The sequence below is a fragment of the Leptosomus discolor genome, chromosome 11 (genome assembly GCF_034619465.1).
Source record: "Leptosomus discolor isolate bLepDis1 chromosome 11, bLepDis1.hap2, whole genome shotgun sequence".
NCBI lineage: Eukaryota > Metazoa > Chordata > Aves > Leptosomiformes > Leptosomidae > Leptosomus > Leptosomus discolor.
In genome coordinates this window covers 14100523-14120848 of record NC_141401.1, presented here as the reverse complement: position 1 = coordinate 14120848, position 20326 = coordinate 14100523, and the positions used below count along the sequence as shown (strand labels likewise).

Genomic DNA, 20326 nt, shown 5'->3' with positions numbered 1-20326 from the left:
TATAAATCAAACATGTGGCACACTTTGCTTCAGATTATCCTCTTGATGCACCAAAGCAGCATCTAATCAGCTTTCACTCTAACAAATACAGATTTGTGTCATAAGTGATGTAGGAAATAACCCACAATCTGCACTCGCGGGAGAACAACAACAATCTTTTCCTATGAAGGTCTAAGGTGCTCCGTGTACAAAGCAAACAAGTAAATACTAGTGTGTAAAAGAACTCTGCATGCTGTGAAAACTCTGGAGGGATTAGAAATGCTTTTGTCTGTCAAAGACTATATTACAATACTGCAGTGCCATATACAGAATTGCAAAACCAAATCCTGATCATTTGAATATAAGGTGAAAGTATTGCATTTTAAGTACAAATTTAAATGGAAGAATTCTTAGAAGAATCCTGGTAAGAAATAGAAATAGAATAATTTCTCTGACTTTTGGGAAATGCTTACAGTTGCATCATTACTAACAAGAAAAAGAGCATTTCTGAAATTCAATATATTAAAGCAGTATGCCTCAAAATCCTCCCAAAGCTCAATCTAAATAATCAGAGAACTAAGAATTCTGTAATTATATGTAAGAGTTTTACCCAGATTTTCATTCTTGACTGCAGAACTGTGTTAAGACACATTCAGAATTCCTGTTTTGGTTGTTACTTTGCTTACTCAGACAAGCTCTGTTGATCTCAAAGAGCTTTGTGTACACATAAAGACTGATTAAAAGCTGTGAAAGGCCACAGATCCTTTGTCTTTAATTTTAAGCCTCAGGGAATCTGATTTATTCTCCTGAACTTTAATTCTGACATTTTTTCTACTTCTAACTCAAGTAGAGGCAGCAACTTGAAATAACTCAGCTTCCAAAAAAGTCATACCTTTTTTTTTTTTTTTTTTTTTTTTTTTCTGAAAGAGATGATTAGTAGGGAAACTTCCTCTCACTCCAATGGAATTAAAGAAGACTTCTGTGGTTGGAGAAATGGGCAGTACTGCTCAACTTTTACTGCCACTCCAGGATCCTGGGAGCCAGCTGTTCATAAAGTGAGCCAACGGCCCAGTGTAAGTAAATTCTGCGCCCAGTCTCCCCTGACTGGTTAGCATTCCTCCTCCACATCTTTGACAGAAGGCAGCCAGCTGCAATTTTCAGTCATGAACTTCCAACACTGCTGAGATGACAGACCTGAATGCACTCCTCAGGCCTTCACGGTTTCCACAGTTTACATCGTTGCTGCCACCGTAACACCGAAGGGTGTTACCATCACTTGTACCACACACAGAGGGTGCGGACTGCTTCGGGACAGCTACAACTACAGTGACTGGGCCCTCGCCCAAGGGATTCGTGGTCCGAGTAAGCGTCAGGAGATGAAGGGCTGGGAAGGGGTACGGCTGAACGCGGAGCCCACAACATCAGTCCCACGGGTCTCACCGGCATCCCCTGACGAAGGCGACAGGGAGCTGGGCTGCGAGCGCTCCGGCCCTCGGGCTGCCAGGCCGTGGGAAGGGGAGCGTCGGGCCGCCTGGGTGCCACACGCGCGGCCCGAGGACCTGCCGCTGCCAGAGGGGCCCGCCGGGGCGGCCCGTGGAGGCTGGGGGCAGCCCCGCCGCCGCCCCCGTCCCCGCGGCGCTCCCGAGGCACGGAGGGCTCTGCCGGCGGCGCGCGCTGTTCCCGCCGGCGGGCTGCGCGCGTGCCTCGCGCCGCGAGGGCGAAGGGAGCCTCCGCGGCCGCACGGCGGCAGTAGAGAGCGCGAGGCCGGAGCCCGCTCGCTGCTGTGGCGGAGGGAAGGGCTTCGGGGAGAGGCGTTCTTGCCGCGCTCTCGGTGGTACAAGACGTCATCACGGTGCGGCGGCGGCCGTGGCGGTGGCGAGGTTGGCGGTGGGCAGAGCGCTCGGTGTCCGGCACGGCTCGGCACGGTACCGTACCGCACCGCGAGGGAGGGCGAAGGCGGCCGCGGGCCGAGGGGAGGCCGCGGTGGGGGTGCTGGGCCCTCGCGCGGCGGGCGCTTCTCGCCGTGCGAGCGGAGGGCGCCAAAAAGGCGGGGTTTCCCTCGGGCCTTGCGGCGGGCTCCGCCGGGCCCCCTCCTTCCCGGGCGGTGGTTCTGGGGCAGAGCCTGGCTGCTGCGCCTAATGGGCTTTCTCCTTGCAGGGCATTTCTGCTGAGATCGCTGCCATAGAGACATGACCACGCAGGTAAGTGAAAACACGGCGTTGATTAAACGAACCGCTAGCTTGGTGGTGTTTTAGACTGCTCATGTGTAATGTTAATTATTTTTTCTTTCTAGTACGGTATTCTCTTCAAGCAAGAGCAAGGTGAGAAAACGCTAACGTATCAAATAATATTGGCCGTCTTGGATGATGTAAAATTGATAATGGCAGGTGTACTTGGGAGATGACCTGGATTATCTTTATATTAAGTATAAATCAGAATAACTCAAAAATAGCTATGCTGTTTTTTCAACAGCGACCTTGGTGAATAGAATACACCATGTGTTTTGAAACAATGAAAACAGTGACAAGGCTCTTGGAGAGCTGATAGACCTGAAGAGCAAGGGGTCTATTGCCATCGTTGCAGTCAGCAATCTTAACGCTACCGAAACTGGTAGTTGTCTTCCATCAAAAGAAACCACTTAGTTTTTAATTTCTATGCTTATGTTCTCTTTTAGCTCACGATGATGCCATTTGGTCAGTTGCCTGGGGGAAAAATAAAAAAGATGGTTCTGAAACAGTCATCTCTGGTTCTTTGGATGATCTGGTGAAGGTCTGGAAGTGGTAAGTGAAGTGCTCTGTATTAACTGGTTTTAAGCCTTGGAAGTAGTCACTATGGAGATAATGGCAGTCTTGAATTTCCATAATCTGCAGAGACATTAGAAGTTACATCAGAAAAGGGGTAGCCTGGCACACAGAACTGTTCTTTTGAGCAAGCTTATCTTCATTGGTGCGTGCTTTCTCTTGGAGTGGTGGCATCCTGATGGGCTTTAATTTTTGAAGAATGCAAACCCTTTTGAAAATGCATGTCAAATTTTACGTGTCATCTGCCAGCAAATAGTACAACTCGATATATTTCTAAACCAAAGAATTAGAAATGTGACTTTTTATGAGATGATGCATTGGGAGCACGTGTACTGTGAAAGGCATAATGGTAATAGAGTAAAAGAGGAAGTGACGTCTTTTTTATTAAAGAAAAATAATCCTCATATCCTCATACAAGTGATGCTGAAGTGTGCTTTTGCAAATAAATTGTTCTCTTAGCCAAAGCAGTATTGAGTCTGTGCTTCACTTTAATGACATGAGTAGCTGGTGGTGGTGATTATAAAAACATTGGTTGCTGCGTTTCACACTGTGCTGACAGATTAACAGTCTGCTCTGTAAATGCCCCTGTATTGGTGTGTAATGGACGTTTCAGTGGGACTACTTACAAACTTAAGATGCTTAAGTACATGCTTTGCAGAAATATGGTAAATGCTTTGTCGGTTCTCTCCCTTAAGTACAGAGAGCAATTTGTGTGTAGCTTTCTTCACATTTCATGGGTGAAGTTGGATTCCCCTTTTGTCAAACAAAATGGAGAAATGTGGGTTGTCTTGTTTGTTTGTTTAGTCTGAGGCTGATTGCTTAAGTACCCCCAGCTATTCATAACGAGGCTTTCCTTTCCCTCAAACAAAAGGAATGATGAGAAATTGGATCTACAGTGGACTTTGGAGGGTCACCAGCTGGGCGTGGTCTCTGTGGATATCAGCCACACAGGCTCCATTGCAGCATCCAGCTCCCTAGATGCCCATATTCGCCTTTGGGACTTAGAAACTGGCAAACAAATCAAGTCAATAGATGCTGGTCCTGGTAAGATATCAGTGTTAAGCTGTCTCAGCACAAGAAGTGTACTTATTCTAGACAGTAAATACTGTACAGTGTATAATTAAGGTATATGAGATGATTAGGGCGGGTTTTTTTAAATCTTTCTTCGTTTGCAAAAAACTTAGGGATTTTATGAACTCAGCATAAAGTAGTATCAGACAATTTCACATTTATTTTTTCACTACGTACCCTTTTTCAGATACATTTAGACGTGCTTTTTGCTAGATGCATAAAGCACAGTGGAAACCAGATTGCTCTTACAGGTGTATTGGTGAAAGTGTATTTTAAAATAATAATTCAAATGCTTGTTCAAACTGATTTACAGAGAAAGTGTGACCTTTCTTCGTAAGCACTGCTCTGCACTGAATTTGAGTTGTGTACATGATGCTTATTTTCGCCATGCATCCAATCCTGAGTGAGCAAGTCAAAACACAGTAAAGGTGAAGTCTGGGTCAATGTTACATCCTCCAAGTCAGAATTCAGGACCCAAGATCTTATTCTAAATATTTAATTGGTCCACTGGCAATCCCTAATTTAAGAACAGTCTTGCAGTGTTCTAATGATTAATATCAAGCTTATAGAAAAAAACCTATGAATTACGTTGTGTCAGATTAATACATTCTACTGCTCTAAAAAAGTACGGTGTTTTAAATTCTATTGCAAGGAACGCTGATCTATGTTACATTCGTACACCTGCATTTTCCTGCATCTTCTATGCTTTGCTAGATACTAGTGTTGCTTTCTTTTACTGGTTTAGTATCTTTTGGTACCAGGAGAAAAGTAAGAATTTAGACTTAACTCATGCAGTCTTAAATTCTACGTTTATTGTTACAGGAGGGTCTAATAAGCTCAAGGTCTTACTAGAAAATGTAATCTTTCACTAAATGGAAATAAATGGCTGAAGCTATGCTCCATTAATGACATAGGAAGAAGTTACCTTTCATGAGCTTGTATACTCTTCTTAAGGGTATATAGTAGAGTTTAGAGTATTAAGAATAGTTAGGGGGTTAAATGTCTAAACAGATGCATACAGAACTGACAGTGTTGAATAAGAACTAGAAATAGTAATCAGCTAACTGATTTTTTTCTTTTTAATACAGTTGATGCTTGGTCTGTGGCTTTTTCACCTGATTCCCAGTACCTTGCAACAGGAAGTCATGTGGGAAAAGTAAATATTTTTGGTGTTGAAACAGGAAAGAAAGAATATTCTCTGGACACCAGAGGAAAGTTCATCCTTAGCATTGCATATGTAAGAAGTGCAATTGATAATTTCTTATGTAAAATTGCTATTGCTGTAATATGTTGTAAATCAGATATTTTGGTTTCCATCTATCAGTTTTTCTCTGCCTAATACTAAATGAGAGCCATGCTTTCATAGCTCCAAATATAAACTGTGACATTTCCCCCCTGTGTATATGGAAAATGGAATTTGGTCTTGCTTAAACACATACTGTGGATAAGCCAGCTGAAGTCTTCAGGATTTTAGGAGCCTGGGTATCTTGCATAGATTGTATTTGTGAAAAGTTGCCAAGAGCATGTCAGGGAGGTATATACCTTAAATACATATGTTTGGTGTTTCATTACAGAGTCCAGATGGAAAATACTTAGCCAGTGGAGCGATAGATGGCATTATCAATATTTTTGATATTGCAACTGGAAAGCTTCTGCATACGCTAGAAGGTAATGGTTTGTGTGTTTGCAATACCCAAGTTCTGGCTTCATTCCTCAACAAAGTTAAAAGTTATAACACACGTTGGAATAAGATACAGCAGCCATGGCATAAATGAGTTGATGTTTCTGTCTGTTAGACAGTATTAGTTATTTAGTGTGCTGTAATTTAAACCACTTAAAATATTAGAGGCAAACCGTAAACTCAGGCTTGCATCATACAAGGCATTTATGCCTATCTCAAAAGATACAGTCAGTAATGGTTAACTAAATTCTTAAATTGCAGTTCCTTCTTGTATTGCAGTGCAGTGCAAGGGCATGAAGCTAAGCCAAATGTGTGCTGCCATGTGTATTATTTTTCTTTTTGCGATGGTATCAGTTTTACAGCAATTTATTCCTGTTTTAAAAAATAACCGACATTTTATGTTGTAGAACACATGCATTTTTCTAACAGATAAATGGGCTTTTAATGTTCATGCAGTTTCTGTCCAGTTGTATAGTTAATTAAAAATCCCAACCTCTGAAACAATATAAAATTATATAGAAAATATGACATAATTTCTAATAAAGATCTACAGCTGAAAATAGAAGGTGCTTTTACATTGCAGTGGACATGCCTTAACATTCAAAGCTCAGAAGTACTGTCAGTTTCCATTTTATGTTGTGTGAAGAAGCCTGTAGAGGCAGACTCTTCAGAGGTTGCTTTCTATTAACGGGAATGCTGTTCTGGTGTAGCTTCTGAAGCATGGTCATTAGTAAGAGGAACAGCCACATTCTAAGCCATATATAACTTTGAATTTCAGGTCATGCAATGCCTATTCGCTCACTGACATTTTCTCCAGATTCTCAGTTACTTGTAACTGCTTCAGATGACGGCTATATCAAAATCTACGATGTGTAAGTTGTTATTTTGCAAGATGTGCTAACAGGAGAATAACTATTCAGAGAGGCTGATATTGTAAAAAATGTACCAAACCCTCTGCTCTCTAGAATTCCCTTCAGCTTTTCGTGACTTCTTTATGTAATAAATAATCTTAAATAGTAAGATACTACACCCTTAGATAGTTTTTAAAAAGTGCATAGGTGGATGACAGCTTTAACTTGAAAACAAATTCCTTTCCTCATATTTGCCCTGCAGGCAAGAGGCTAATTGTTTTGTGTATCTGTCCTGTGTGTTTGTGTTTACCCATCTTAAACATCTGTCCTGTACCCAAGAAATTAATGACCTATTTCTGTGCACTTTGCAAAAACTTGGAAGACCCGAGGGAGGAAAAGGTAGTGCTTCAGTGATCTTCACTCCCTTAAACCTGCATTACTTTGCCTTCTTCATGGTGCAACTGTTCTGTCCACCAATGTGGACACTTCTTAATGATTTCTTTTTGTGTTAACTATTTGAAATGGAAAACCAGAATCCGTTGTACCACCAGTTCAGCTTGGATGAACAAATGTCCAGAAGTCACCTTCCATGACCTCGCATTTTGCCATTCCTGACTGCACTAGCTAGAGTATATTCCCTATTGCTTTCTCCTTGGAATTCACAAACCAAACATTAAAATTTGTTCTTTCCACAGGCAACATGCAAACTTGGCTGGCACATTAAGTGGTCATGGATCCTGGGTATTAAATGTAGCATTTTGTCCTGATGATACCCATTTTGTTTCCAGGTATTGAGGATTTTTAATTTGTTTATGCCTACTGAAAAAAAAATTGTATTTATAAAGTGAGATGGACCATAAAAAGTAAATGTGTACAAATTGCATTGAAATCTATAAAGGAGTAACATACATTACAAATAAAGACTCAAGAGCCAATCTGTGATGTGATACCAGTTGTAGTGAATAGTATTTTATAGTGTAAGTCATCCCACTGCAGTGTAGTTCCGTACAAGAACATCTAAACCTAAGAGAAGGGCAATATGATTCTAAATGGCTGAAAAATTGTTCCTGAATTAAGAAGTACAACCTAATGTAGTAGTACATGAATCCAGTTGAACTTTAGTGTTAACTCTTAAAACAGCTCAGGCAGTTGGGGGACCAAGTATATTCAACAGGAGTTTCTTTATCCAAAAAACTTGCTTTGAAGAATTTTCTGGCTAAAATGAGAGTCTTCATTTTCATGTTCCAGATATTGAAACAGTAAGTGTATTTCAAAGCTAACTGGAACCTTTGGAAGGTGGAAGATGCACTCCTTTGCTACTTCATCCCTGTGTGTGATGGGTGAAAGAGGATTTGTCTACCACATAAGATCTTCTAAGCTTTGCACTAAACTGTAGTTAATCTATTAATTTAAACATTGACCAATACTATTTTTCTTTCAGTTCATCTGATAAAAGTGTAAAAGTTTGGGAAGCTGGAACGAGAACCTGTGTTCATACTTTCTTTGACCACCAAGATCAAGTATGTCTACTATTGCTATATCTAGGTCACAGGAGAACTGTCTGGGTCACAGGAGAGCTGTAGCTGTGTAGTTATGCATGTTTGTGCTTCAACTTGGTGCTGTAGCTTCAGGGTTGGACTTTAGCTTGCTGTAATGAAATCTTGTTCATGATTATTTGGCACTTAACATTGAACTAATACTCCAAGCATGTAGGTTGATCTCTTCCAAGTAATTACATTTTTCAGGTCCAAATAAGGACAATTCTGAGTGGCCAAAAGGATTCTTACCGCACTGTATTTTTTGTCTGTGGTCTTAACTTACTTCTAGCACCTAGACAGCATGTGCATGTGTAAAGGGGGAAAATACTTATTTAAAAGGAAGGAATTATCTAGAAAGATGCCATGAATTATTGAAAAAGGCTATGAAGATGCTCAGGGGGCTGGAGCACCTCCCCTGTGAGGACAGGCTGGGAGAGTTGGGGTTGTTCAGCCTGGAGAAGGCTCCAGGGAGACCTTATAGTGGCCTTCCAGTAGTTAAAGAGGGACTGTAAGAAAGGTGGGGGCAATCTTTTTAGCAGGGCCTGCTGCGATAGGATAAGGAATAATGGTTTTAAACTAAAGGAGGGCAGATTTAGGCTCAATATAAGGAAGAAATTCTTTCCTGTGAGGGTGGTGAAACACTGAACAGGTTGCCCAGAGAGGTGGTAGAAGCCTCATCCCTGGAAACATTCAAGGCCAGGTTGGACGGGGCTCTGAGCAACCTGATCTAGTCGAAGATGTCCCTGCTCACTGCAGGGGGTTGGACTAGGTGACCTGTAAAGGTCCCTTCCAACCCAGACTATTCTATGATTCTGTTTTTTAATGGATCATAGAGGAAGACTTAACAAAGGAGATTCTTTCAGATTTTATTTGGGCTGTTTCTTCCATAGTACTTTTTTGCTGGTAACCTTCTCTTCAGTTATCTACAGCTATAGGGGTTTTAGTATTGAAGTCCCAAGCAGAATTGTATTTGCAGTGTTGTTTTAGCTGTTGTCTATAATCTTGTAAGTTTGTGGAAGGCAGACATATATCAGCTCTTGGGAAGGCAGGTTTTTAGGTATTAATGCAAAATGGTGTATGAGATTCCCCAAAACATGCTGTTGTCAATATACCCCTTCTGCAATCCCATGTCAATATGCTGGCTAACCTTTACTCTTCCTGGTGTCATCCTGATGATGGAGATGGGTGTCACTTAAAGAGTCTGTCTAACTGTCCTAAGTTAAGTCAGAGGACTGACCCGAATTTTTCTTTCACTAAGTGAATGGCTCTCTTAATTAACCCAAGGATAAACTTGATTGTTCTTCAGTCTGTCATGATGTGTCAATCTGCATGAAAAATACTTCTCTTGCTTTCTTGAAAGCACTGTAAAGTACCCTTTTCAGAAAGGAAGACAGAATGGGTAAAAGGGAAAATGTTAGGTTTGGTTTATACAAAGTGGGGCAAGTACTTTCCAGGCTTTTTCAAGTATCTTCAGACTGGGCAATCCATCATCAGTTAGGAATGGAATGCAAGAACTTGTCAGGCTACTAGATGGCAGTGTCCTTTTCTAGTTCATCAACCTCATCTACTGTTAAAAGCAGGAGCCATAATTGCACCAGCTCTAATGTGATCTTAAATAATCCTCCCTCTTCTGCTTGTTGTAGTCAAATATGGCTGCTATGAAGACTTTTTTTCTTAGTGCTAACCTTGTGTATGTCCTGTTTGCAGGTTTGGGGAGTGAAATACAATGGAAGTGGGTCCAAAATTGTATCTGTTGGAGATGACCAAGAAATTCATATTTATGACTGTCCAGTTTAAATGTCTTGTCTAAGACCCTTTGGTTAACTCTTGGGACAGTTTTTAGGAACATTACTGTCCTTCTGTGTAATTTTTTAGTATGGTAAAAGCATTTTAGTAATGCTGATCTGCAAAATCAGGTATGTTTATATGTAATTTTGATTTTGTTTAGCATGAGAGAAAGACTTACTTTTTTAAAATAAAAGCTACATATGCAAGTAACTTCTGTCTAATCCTTGGAAAAATGTATTTTTGGAAATATGTAGTCATGGGTGAAGGAACTGCTCAGTTAATCTCTCCTGCCTTTATGCATAAATAGACTGGCGCTGGAAAGCATTGACCAGCAGCTTATTTTAGCAAAAGGAAAGTTGACTGAGGCTATGTGTTGTACACACGGGAAATGAGAGCCTGCACTCATCTTGATGTGCCTGTGAGTGCATCAGGGTCACTTAAGTTGAACACCTGTTCCAGCAATTGTATGGTGACATGCAGCTCATTCATCACAGCTTAATTTCACTAAAGGATGCTAGTTGTTTCCAACCCTGACTTAATACAAACTCTACTAGAAAACACATAAAAAGAAAAAAGCTTTAATGTGATCATTCTGCTGTGGTACCTTATGTTATGAAGCAGCAGCAGTATACCCAGCATGTAGTTTTGGTTTATTCATCACAGTTAAGGCTTGAGTAAGTAACACCTAGGAGGAAGGACAACCCCTTTCTAGGGAAGGCTGAAATATAGAGCTTGAGCTTCTGAAAGATCAAAGTTTTATTTGGAAGTAGGTGCTTGTATATAAGTTAGAGGCAGTTAGGGTACACTCTATACACAGTAGAGGGATACCTCCTAACTGTAAGTTACACTTACAGAGAGCTAAGCAGCTGAAAGAATGCTACTTAACACAACAAAAGAACACAGGGAAGAGTGCTATTATGCACAGAGTGGGGCATGCACAAAAACAACGAGACAGGTGCTAGGGGTGCAGTTAACACAAAGCTGACTATGGAGAACAATCTAGACTAAGTGACAGGAGTCTGAGCTTAGAGAAACTTACTTCAAGGGGTTGTAGAGTGGCTTAGAAAGTACAAGAGAAGCATGATAAAATGTGAAGAGTTCTATTTATTAGAAGTTATTTTTGCTATGTTTTATTCTATGAAATTAATTTTCCAGTATGAAAGTATTTACATAAGACACTCAACTTAACCTCTATCAATATTGCCAAAGTCTTATATAAATAGCATAGGTGAAACAAATTGAGAACCTTCACAGCAAAGGAAAATGTATACCAACTCAGTTGGTTCTCAGCTGTGTGACATTTGTTTTATATATAAAGACTACAAGAACACAATATAAATTAGTTACAAAAAGGTGATACTGACAGCGCAGCAACTCAATTTGCTGAACACAAAAACCACAAGCAGTGGCTATTACAGCCATGCAGTTTTCATTGTGAAAATTTACATTTTAGATGACATCCATTCCACCTTGCTTTAAGATGTCTGACACTGTACTCCTGTTCTTGGCCCCTCCTCATCTTCTTCATATGCTTCTCCCCCACTGTTACGGTAGGTTTGCTCACTTGGATCAAAATCTTCAAGGTCTACCTGATCCATCTCATCTGTAATCATAACATCTTCTCGTGGAGGAAGCAGAGCCTCCAGCAGACGCAGTTTATCCCTTGGGAGCCAGTAGTGCTCTGGGAACTGGACCTAAAATTTTGTATTTTTGTTTGTTTAATTAATAGTTACTCCCGATACCACTGCAGACACCTTTGCTACAGAAAAGCAGTCAACTTACCAAAAACTGGATAATTAAGCTGCCTTTGTCCATTGGAGACTTGTAGACAGGCATCCCTTCATTGTAGATACACTTTAGGTCACCATGTTTTATCACTTCACCTACATAGAGGTAAGAGCTGCAATTAAGCTCACACAACAGACTTTGTTACCATGAAAAGCAGGGTTATATGCAAGCAGTGTTCCCACAGCATCTGAGGGAGACTACTAAGCAACTCGGAAAAGGCTGCAGACCAAAAAGTACTGAAACCAAACTATACAGAAGTAAGGCCATTTAAGGCCATTTCCTCTACTGTAAGAGTCAGCTTCTTTTAGCAACAGCCTTCATGCTGAATTAACAGATAATGCAGCAGAGTTATGTTTCTGGCCTCTTGGATATCTTCCAGGCTACCCAATGACTAAGGCTGAACTTTATATTAAGCAGCATTCGACAGCTTTAACTATAATTCTGCATGTAATGTTTTAGAAGGAGTGACAAGAATGACAAAGAACCAACTAAATTAAATGACTGCAAGTGTAGTTTGAATCTGTTGCATCAACTGGTTAAAAACCCAAAACCAATCAACCCCAAAACCCCCAGTCTAGGCACAATAAAAGAGGCAAGCAGTTTATATAGCATCAGAACTCTTAAGGCCTACCTGGCCTAGATGATATGACAAGCACTCTGTTATCCAGAGTTTCAATGGTTTTTCTGAAGCCACATAAAGCTTCTGAGAGTTGAATTCTCATTTTTGTGATTAAGTCGTGCCCTCGCCTCTGAAAAACACTGTGATCCTTTTGATCAAGCACAATTATAACATCACCAGGCTCTAGATCAGGCTCCTGGTCACCTTCTCCATGAAATACTATCTTCTGGCCATCTTTCATACCTGGAGAAAAACAAACCCATTTATTCTCTGCAGAACTATAGACTATGATTAGGGACACAATAAATGTACACTTCTTACCTTTATCAACATGAACTTCTATGATCTTTTTCTCTCTTACAACCTTACAGCCATTGCAGTTGTCACACCTGTCCTTTGGATTTATTCTTTCACCTTGTCCTTTGCATTCTGGACACACAGTTTGGATTTGTTGTACCATGCCAGGTCCAATCTGCTGAACTAGAACTTGCATTCCTCTTCCTTTACACACAGGGCACTTTTCTACTGCCCCTCTCTTTCCACCATAACCTTTGACAAAAGAGTTAAATCTCATCTCAGTCTCAAAAAAAAAAGTTACTCTACAGTAGTCAGGCTAGAACTCATTGACTTTAAGAGTATCTTTAGGGCACCTTAGAGTAGCTCAGTAATATATTTGCAATGTAACTGGAATTTAGTTTCCATCACAAAACATGCTCCACAAGTTGTAAGTTTCCACAAGCAAAAGAAAGTCAAGTTTTGTATGCGCAGCACATTTTATTAGCCGCTGCCCCACGTCCCAATACATCTTGGCTTTCAAGGAACTATCAGCATACCAGCTTCAAGACCTAGACATTCCATTAATACTTTGGAAAGAATCTGCCTGCTAAATATTTAAGAGTACTAAGACACAAGACCTCATTAAGATTTACCTCAAAGACAGCCAGTCATTATGGAGACTTAGCAGCTGTAAAACGAATTGCATAATACAAGCTAGACTTCTACACACAGCAATAAAAAAATTAACAAAAAAACATTTATTGAAGTTCCAGATTAAGATACTTTATTTTAGGTACCCTTAATTATTATTTGCTGTGAGTTTAAGTCTGCCATTAGAACAGTAACTTTATACCACTATGTTTAAGAAAGCCTTATTCTTGGATAAGCATTAAGTAAGAACTAAATACCCTGGGAGAATTTTGAGGGGCGGGGGAAGAAAAATAAAAATAAAACACCCACATTTTATTCCCAGCCCCTCCCCCCCCGATGTTCTTTAAAAAAAAAAAAAAAAGCTTGAAGAGGGGTTTGAAACCACTACTTTTTTTACCTTCACACTTTCCACAAATAACATTCTTTTGCAGTGCCAGTTTCCTTGTAATACCATTATATAAGTCCTCAAGAGATACACCTAACTGGTGCACAACATTTTTGCCTTTAAAGAAAAAAAAAAAAAAGAGGAAGATTAATTCTGGTTCAGCTGTTGTAAGGACAAATGTTTATTTAAAGGCTTCTACACTTGTTCATACATGCACAGTCTCACTGAAGAAACTTCCAAACTTTGAACACAGCTCAGCCCCCTTAAAAGGCATGTGCAGTTCCATCAGCTTCCACTGAGCTGCACCGACTTATGTCAGAACATACAAGTTTATCTGTAATTAAGCAAACCATCATTAAAGCCACCCTCTCCCTGCTCCTACCCCTAATTTTATAAGTTTAACTGAAACAGCAAGATGCAAGGACACTACCAGCTTCAGATCTAGTCAATTCAGAAGTTGCCATTATGCCTACCTATAAGTTTCCACGCCACTTCATAGCTTAATTTCAGAGATTTTACAGCAAGTTACTACTTGTTCCTTAAAGAGACGTTGGGCATGGAAAAAGAAAAATCATACCGTGCTTTTGGCAGCACTCTGTACTCAGATTCACATACTGTCTCCCAAATATTTTCATGAGATTTAACATTACTGAAGTTTAAGTTGATGGTGTCCTTGGAAGCAAATTGCCCAAAGCATACGAGCAAATGAGGCACAGATCTGGAAAAACAGTAACTTAAACCAGATCTAATTCAACTGCTCTAACCTACCAGTTTCCCCCTCCCTTATAGATTACCCACATCCACTTTAACAAAAAATAAACAGAACTCATCAGAAAGATTGCTAAGGCTACATCATGTTATCTACTTTATTAAAATCTTAATGCTAGAGTAACTAGAAAAAAAAAAATCATAGTTTACTTGATCTATTGTTGCAATGAGTAATAACCACACTATGTGCACTTAGCAGAACAGCAGTACCATAGCACAGGTGTTTTATGCTGAAGTGCATGGTTAGAGTTTCTAGAACTTGTTTAGAACTGTGTACCTCTTCTCTCTCTATTCATTCGGCCTCCACCACCAAAGAACATGTCAAAGATGTCCATGGGTGAAGAGAAGCTGCCGCCACTCAGGCCTCCTTCTTTAATAGCCTGCTCCCCACCCTGGTCATAGAGGTCCCTTTTCTTTGGGTCCGACAGAACTTCATATGCCTGGGATATGAGTTTAAACTAAAAAGAAAAAAGAAGCTCTGAACAGCTATGACCAAGAGGAAAAGTAACCCTCTCATATGCAACTCCATCTTCAGACTGAGCCGCTATAGCATTTGTCTTTTTTCAGAAGGAAACTCCCTGAACAAATGTGTAACAGACTGTAATAGTATGCTTTCATCCAGGAAAACCACCCCTTCTCTCCCTCTCCCCCCTCCTCCCATGTTACAAGTGGGCTTAATTCAGAGTCCCATTTAACGGACAAACATATGCAAACTACACTTCGATGTGGTAGTTGCAACTATTATACACCTCTAACAAATCAATTCAGAAAGGGATATTATACTATTCCCAAAGTCTTGGAGGTCCCCAGACACTCAATGGCTACAGCAGTGTTAATCATTCCAGAGCTACACAGGGATCCTTCATGCCTGCTGAGCTGCTATATCCAGCTAGAACCAGAGATTTAAGTGACCAGACACTGGTTTTCCTTACTCATTACAAATAGGATGATGTAGATACAAATCAAAACAACCAATTTATCAAAAAAATTAAGGGATTTTTTAAAAATAGCTATCAAGAACTTCCTATTACTAAGATTACTAAGGTGATTGTCGAACATAATTTTCTGTTACTGAAATGACTACTTCCATTTTAGACATGACTTGCTTATAACCAGGCAAAGTGGTCTGTAAAAAAGCAGGCCAAAAATAAAAGCAGAAAAGGTTACCTTTGAATATGTTACTATTTAACCAGCTTATGTTTTGTAAATTAGCGTACTAGATACACAAATATGGAGCTTCTATTCCTATATTAAGGCATTATCAGATTGGCTTTTAGATAAATAGTCCCATCATTCCAGTTTTCCACAGTTCTCCAATTGCGGAGCTCATTTATCCTCCTAGGCAACATGGGGAGTTCAGCAGGTCTCTGCTAATAGCATGTAAAATGGTTTTGTTGTAAACAGTTCACCCATGTGCAGCCCAAATATTTCCTCTGAATAGTTACCTTGTACATCTGCCTTAGCATTTTCTCGGAAGAAAATTCATCCTGTTCAGGAACACAGATCCATCCAGTGCAACCCCAGCACGCACAGCAGTGCTGGCAGCTGAGTCCACCACTGGCCTTTGCAACGTCTGACACAGCACAACGGCCATTAGGACACCAGGACTCCTTTCAGGTTTGCCTCTTAACTAGCATCTCTGTAAGAATGAGCTCCCACGGGCAACCACGGGGAGACCGGTAGGGACTGCGTCCAAAAGGAGGAACTAAGGCATCCCCTGCTGCCACCGCTGGGCCACCAGGCCTGCCGCCAGTTTCACAGATCTCTTACAGACTCAAGAACGGCAGCCTTCATTCAATCGCACTACGCTGCAGGAAGGACATTACGTCCACCCTTTAAGCAAACCAGAATTTTAAAATAAAGGGCGCGCTTCCCGCCGCTGTATGTTAAGATCGGCCGGTGCGTTTAAGATCCGCGGAGCCCCACGCACTGGGCCCTGCGCCAGCCCCCGGGTTCTCCCGGCAGAGTCGCCCATCTTGAGGCCCAGCGGCGCCTGCGGTGAGCCCGGCCGGCGCAGGCAGGGCCCGGCCCGCCGCGGCTCCGCCCCCGCCCGCCGGAGGGGCCTGCCCAGCGCTGGGGGCGCCGCAGGTGCCGCCGGGAGCGCTGCCGCCGCAACGCGGGCTGCCCACCGGCCCCGGCCCCGGCCCTGGCCCCAGTCCCGACCCTCGCGTACCCGCTCGCCCTCGCTGGGGTTCTTGTCGGGGTGGTACTTCAGAGCCAGCTTGCGGTAGGCGCGCTTGATCTCCTCGGAGGAAGCATTGGGCTTCACCTGCAGGATATCGTAGTACTCCGTCTCCTTCACCATGGTGCCCTGCGGGAGGACGCGCCGAGTTACGCCACGTTGCACCGCGCCGCGTTACCCCGCGTTGCGCCGCCGCCCGGGACGCGCGCCCCCGAGCAGGCCAGGCCAGGCCGCTCCGCCCGGCGCCCCGCAGAGGCCCACCAGGCCGCGCTCACCGCCGCAGCTGCCCGGCTCCTGCCGCCCGTCCGCCGATCACCGTTGCCCCGCCTCTTCCGCGGATTTTATATGGGCACCGGCCGAATCTTCTGGAATGACGCCGCCCTACGTCACAGCCCTGGAACGGTCTAGAATTCCCGCGCGTGACGTCACTGCCGGTACGCGAGGGGGAGGAGCCCTGCCCGCCCGCCGGCGCCCGGCGCCTCAGGAGCGTGTGGGCGGCCGGGCGGGGGGGGGGCACGCGCTCGTGTCACTACGCACCTTCCCCCTGAGGGCGGCGGCGCTCCGTCAGGTACCGGCGGGTTTGGTTGCCGCACTGCGGTGTCACGGCACCCGGCTCAGGGGGTGGCGGGTTCCCGCCCTTCTCTCCTGTAAAATCCCTTAGTTCACCTTCGGCCTGGGGAGAGCCTGGCGAGCCCCGCGTGCGAGCTTCCCCGCTCCTGGGGGCGATAGGAGTTGTTCTCTGCAGTTAATAGAGGCGGTTTCTGACGCCCTGTCCCTCGGCATTTTGGGCGTTTTAAAAGTAATTGGGCTAATGATGTGCCCCTGGTCTGCGTTCGGTTGTTACTTGCCCTTTCCTCAGGCCAGCCTGCCGAGAGTGGGCCCAAAGCTGGGTTAGTTCCCGTCTTTCTCCAGGCATCGAAGGTCTCCAGTTGGTTCCTCGCTGCTCAGGTGCAAGGAGATAACTGGTACTGGTGTGGGAGCTGAGTAAAAGTGTATTTTCATAGAAGAAAAATTAATGCTGAAAATCACAAGTGAAAAATGCAGAAAAGCTGTATGAACTACAACAGATCTTTTCAAACTCGAGATGAGTAGAAATGCTTACAAGCTGTTTTTTATTCCAGGAAACTTAGGTATTTCTGGAAACAGTTTTATAAAACAAACCCATCTCCTCTGGCTGTGACAACCCAAAGGCTGCAGTGCTCTATCAACCACAGTACAGGTAAAAAGATGACCGCAAAGAAAAGAACCCTGTTCCATTGTCTAACAGTGGAAAATGGAGAAAAAGAAAGGGAAAAAAAAGACATTGTGAGTTTTGAACAAAAAAATTATATGGTTTAAAACTCTAGTGTAGTTATTATGAGCTTTTTACGGTATTAAATGCTATAGATAAATGCTATTAGAAGATTGAATTAATGCAATCTGTTATTTGTGTACTCCTGTTTGAATTAAACATGTACTAAAAGAGGGGGAGTTAATCTACAGGAAAAGAACCCAAAATATCAATGAAAGGAACAGTTCAAAACCGCAAGAAAGACGTCAGTGGTGGTGACTATTATTTTCTCTAAGCCTGATTATCAGCAGATGAACATGTAAATCTGTGTTTTTGCAATTGTGAAATTACATTGACAAGTAAATACAGAAATTATTTTCTAAAATAACTACAGTAAGTTACTCTTTAAACTTGTAGGCTGAGAACTATATATTCCTCTCTGAAGGGAAAAACCCAGTTTATTCTATTAACGATCTTCACCTTAGAGATAAATTAGCTATAATCCTGTAGTCTTGAAGATAATATTCCTGTTTAAGAAGAAATGATGAAAGTTTCAGTAGATGAGAGGCTTTCAAAGCACATAATGAATTTCACTGAGAATTGAATTTCAAAGATCAATTTATAGTATGTTGTAGAGAGACAGTATATAATTTCTGTGAGTAGAAACCCTCATGTAGGTGTATGTAGATACTGGTAAATAAAATATGAACTCAGACTCGTGGGTGGTTTCTTACTAGTAACAGTTGTTACTCGTGGTAACAGTCCAAAACTTCACTGGTATGGATCTTTGCTTCAGAGGATTGAGCTTCCTGCTTTGTTTACTTCGCTTTAATTTTATTGGAGGGAGCTATCAGGTTATATTTACTTTATCTTTGATACTTGATGTTTGCTTTCTCCATCTTTGGTTCTATTTGGTACAACCAAACTCCTTATTTATTCAAAGAATTAGTGGGAAAATTAGTAAGGGGCTGGTGTTTTGTATTAGAAAAATAGGAGAGATAGCAGCCCGTCAGTATTCTTTGCATCATCCTCTGCATCTCCTGCATCGGTCTAGGCTGAGAACTGCAGTGATCCTGGTACCTGAGGGGAATACAGTACTGCTCTAGCTGTCTGGAGCAAAACATTTCCTGTTTGTCAATACTGTATTTGTGGAACAGAGTAGGAACCCTCAGCAGCTGATTTTACTCATCTAATTTGTCGTAATTAGTAATAAATGTAATACAGCCTTCAGACATGCAGACATACTTCTCAGCAATTACAGTGGTGGTTCCTTTACTTAACTGCCCTGGTGATCGTCGATATCCTCCGTTCTGTTTGTTTTGCTACGCGCTTTGCCTCCCTAAGCCTGTGGTTGTTCCTAACCAGCAGTTTCTTACCCGTTTCTCGGGTGAACAGCTGATCTCTTCTTTCCCTTCCTTTCCCTCCTGCTGCGTGTGTTTTTATGAACCACCTTGTCACTTTTTACTTGCACAGTATCAAATTTGCATGTAGGTGTAAACAGGAAAACAAGCAGAGAATTTCCGTTCTCTGCAAGTTGGCAGGACTGGACTGGGAGTGGGGTTGGATCCTGCTGCCCGTTTCATTTAACCACCAGAGGACTCTGCCTTCGGTTCTGAATTAGGTATTCCCACTGTTAGCACAAAACAGGAGTCAAAACGCTGCCTCAGCCTGGCCTTGGGAGCATACGGCATCTTTATGTGCTACAAGAATTGTGCATTTATCTCTGCTATATGAAATACTCATAGAATCTCCTTGTTTGTATTTCCCTCTTTTATCTGGCCGTATTACCATCTCTCAGTCATCATGGCATCTACACGGTGAAGCTGTTGTTGCAAGCAGCATCCTGGAGACACAGCTAAGGCTACCATCTGCTGAACTGCGGCTGCAGTTTCTTGCAGCACCCTTGATCTCTGTAAAGAAGTTCCAAGAATAACTTTCATTACAAACACCTGAAAAAAACCATCAGGAATCTGAGGGCTTGAAGCTTGTGTCTGTTTTCAGTCACACTAGATTTGCATAAAGAGCTTCAGTAGTCCCTCTGGAAGGTACAGTCAGAATCACAACAGACTTTCCTTGGTTTTGAGCTGGATTCTTTCAGCATCCAAACCTGAACAGGTATCATGATTTCTACAAAGCTGTTAGGAAAACACCCTTAAAATAATATTTTTAACCTATGATGTTTAGTCTTATTTAACATATACTTGAAAAAGGCTATTTAAAGTAACAGTTTTCATGTAATGGACCTTTAATGTACTGGAACTTTTTCCCCCTAATTAATATCTGAACAGGATGTTTTGTACAGAAACAAGCTCTTAGGAAAATCTCTTTGCCTGTGATGGAAAGTAGAAGATCTGTATCTGCAAGAAAATTTAAATGATGGTGTGTTTTGAGCTATTTTAGGGCAGCGTATAGTGAGTGACTAGCATCTTTAGAGGATTTTTCTGAGGCAAATTTTAATGTGCAACAGTCTGTAGTAAAATTAATTTTAATTGCTAGTAATACGGAAGGAGTAAGAAAGGCATGTTAGAACAGTCCAGTTTTGATTGGTTAAAGGCTGAGTATCTCTAAGTGGTTTGGGCCTGTAGAAAATTTGACTGCAAATACAAGATAAATGAACACCTGTAAGTAAATGTGAAAATGCAAGGTACTTAACTTTTGAGTCTAAAACAATCTGTTCC

At 42.0% G+C, this 20326-nt stretch overlaps 3 protein-coding genes across 6 annotated transcripts in view; 2 read left to right on the top strand and 1 right to left on the bottom strand.

Annotated features, from left to right (window-relative positions):
• The first annotated feature begins 1846 nt into the window (after positions 1 to 1846).
• SKIC8 (SKI8 subunit of superkiller complex) lies at positions 1847 to 9919 on the top strand. Of its 2 annotated transcripts, XM_086471385.1 has the most exons (11): positions 1847 to 1904; positions 2137 to 2180; positions 2273 to 2300; positions 2654 to 2759; positions 3652 to 3824; positions 4940 to 5088; positions 5426 to 5519; positions 6311 to 6404; positions 7079 to 7171; positions 7825 to 7903; positions 9629 to 9919. In XM_086471385.1, exons 2-11 carry the CDS (start codon positions 2169 to 2171, stop codon positions 9716 to 9718), a joined length of 918 nt encoding a protein of 305 aa, XP_086327511.1. In that variant the 5' UTR covers positions 1847 to 1904; positions 2137 to 2168; the 3' UTR covers positions 9719 to 9919. The 2 variants fall into 2 exon arrangements, with proteins under 2 accessions (XP_086327511.1, XP_086327512.1); XM_086471386.1 differs by lacking the exon at positions 7079 to 7171.
• An 874-nt stretch (positions 9920 to 10793) lies between these two features.
• On the bottom strand, positions 10794 to 16698 carry DNAJA4 (DnaJ heat shock protein family (Hsp40) member A4). Of its 3 annotated transcripts, none has more exons than XM_086471405.1 (8): positions 16654 to 16698; positions 16370 to 16507; positions 14474 to 14654; positions 13441 to 13545; positions 12438 to 12665; positions 12129 to 12359; positions 11492 to 11592; positions 10794 to 11403 (listed from the first exon to the last, which is right to left on the bottom strand). In XM_086471405.1, exons 2-8 carry the CDS (start codon positions 16499 to 16501, stop codon positions 11185 to 11187), a joined length of 1197 nt encoding a protein of 398 aa, XP_086327531.1. In that variant the 5' UTR covers positions 16502 to 16507; positions 16654 to 16698; the 3' UTR covers positions 10794 to 11184. The 3 variants fall into 3 exon arrangements, with proteins under 3 accessions (XP_086327531.1, XP_086327529.1, XP_086327530.1); XM_086471403.1 differs by having other exon boundaries at positions 16640 to 16690; XM_086471404.1 differs by lacking the exons at positions 16370 to 16507; positions 16654 to 16698 and adding an exon at positions 15642 to 15710.
• Positions 16500 to 20326, top strand: part of ACSBG1 (acyl-CoA synthetase bubblegum family member 1) — a 44320-nt gene continuing 40493 nt past the window's right edge. The window contains exons 1-2 of the mRNA XM_086471325.1: positions 16500 to 16812; positions 17543 to 17597. Of these exons, the coding sequence (XP_086327451.1) occupies positions 16500 to 16812; positions 17543 to 17597 (368 nt within the window). The remainder of the gene's footprint in view (positions 16813 to 17542; positions 17598 to 20326) is intronic.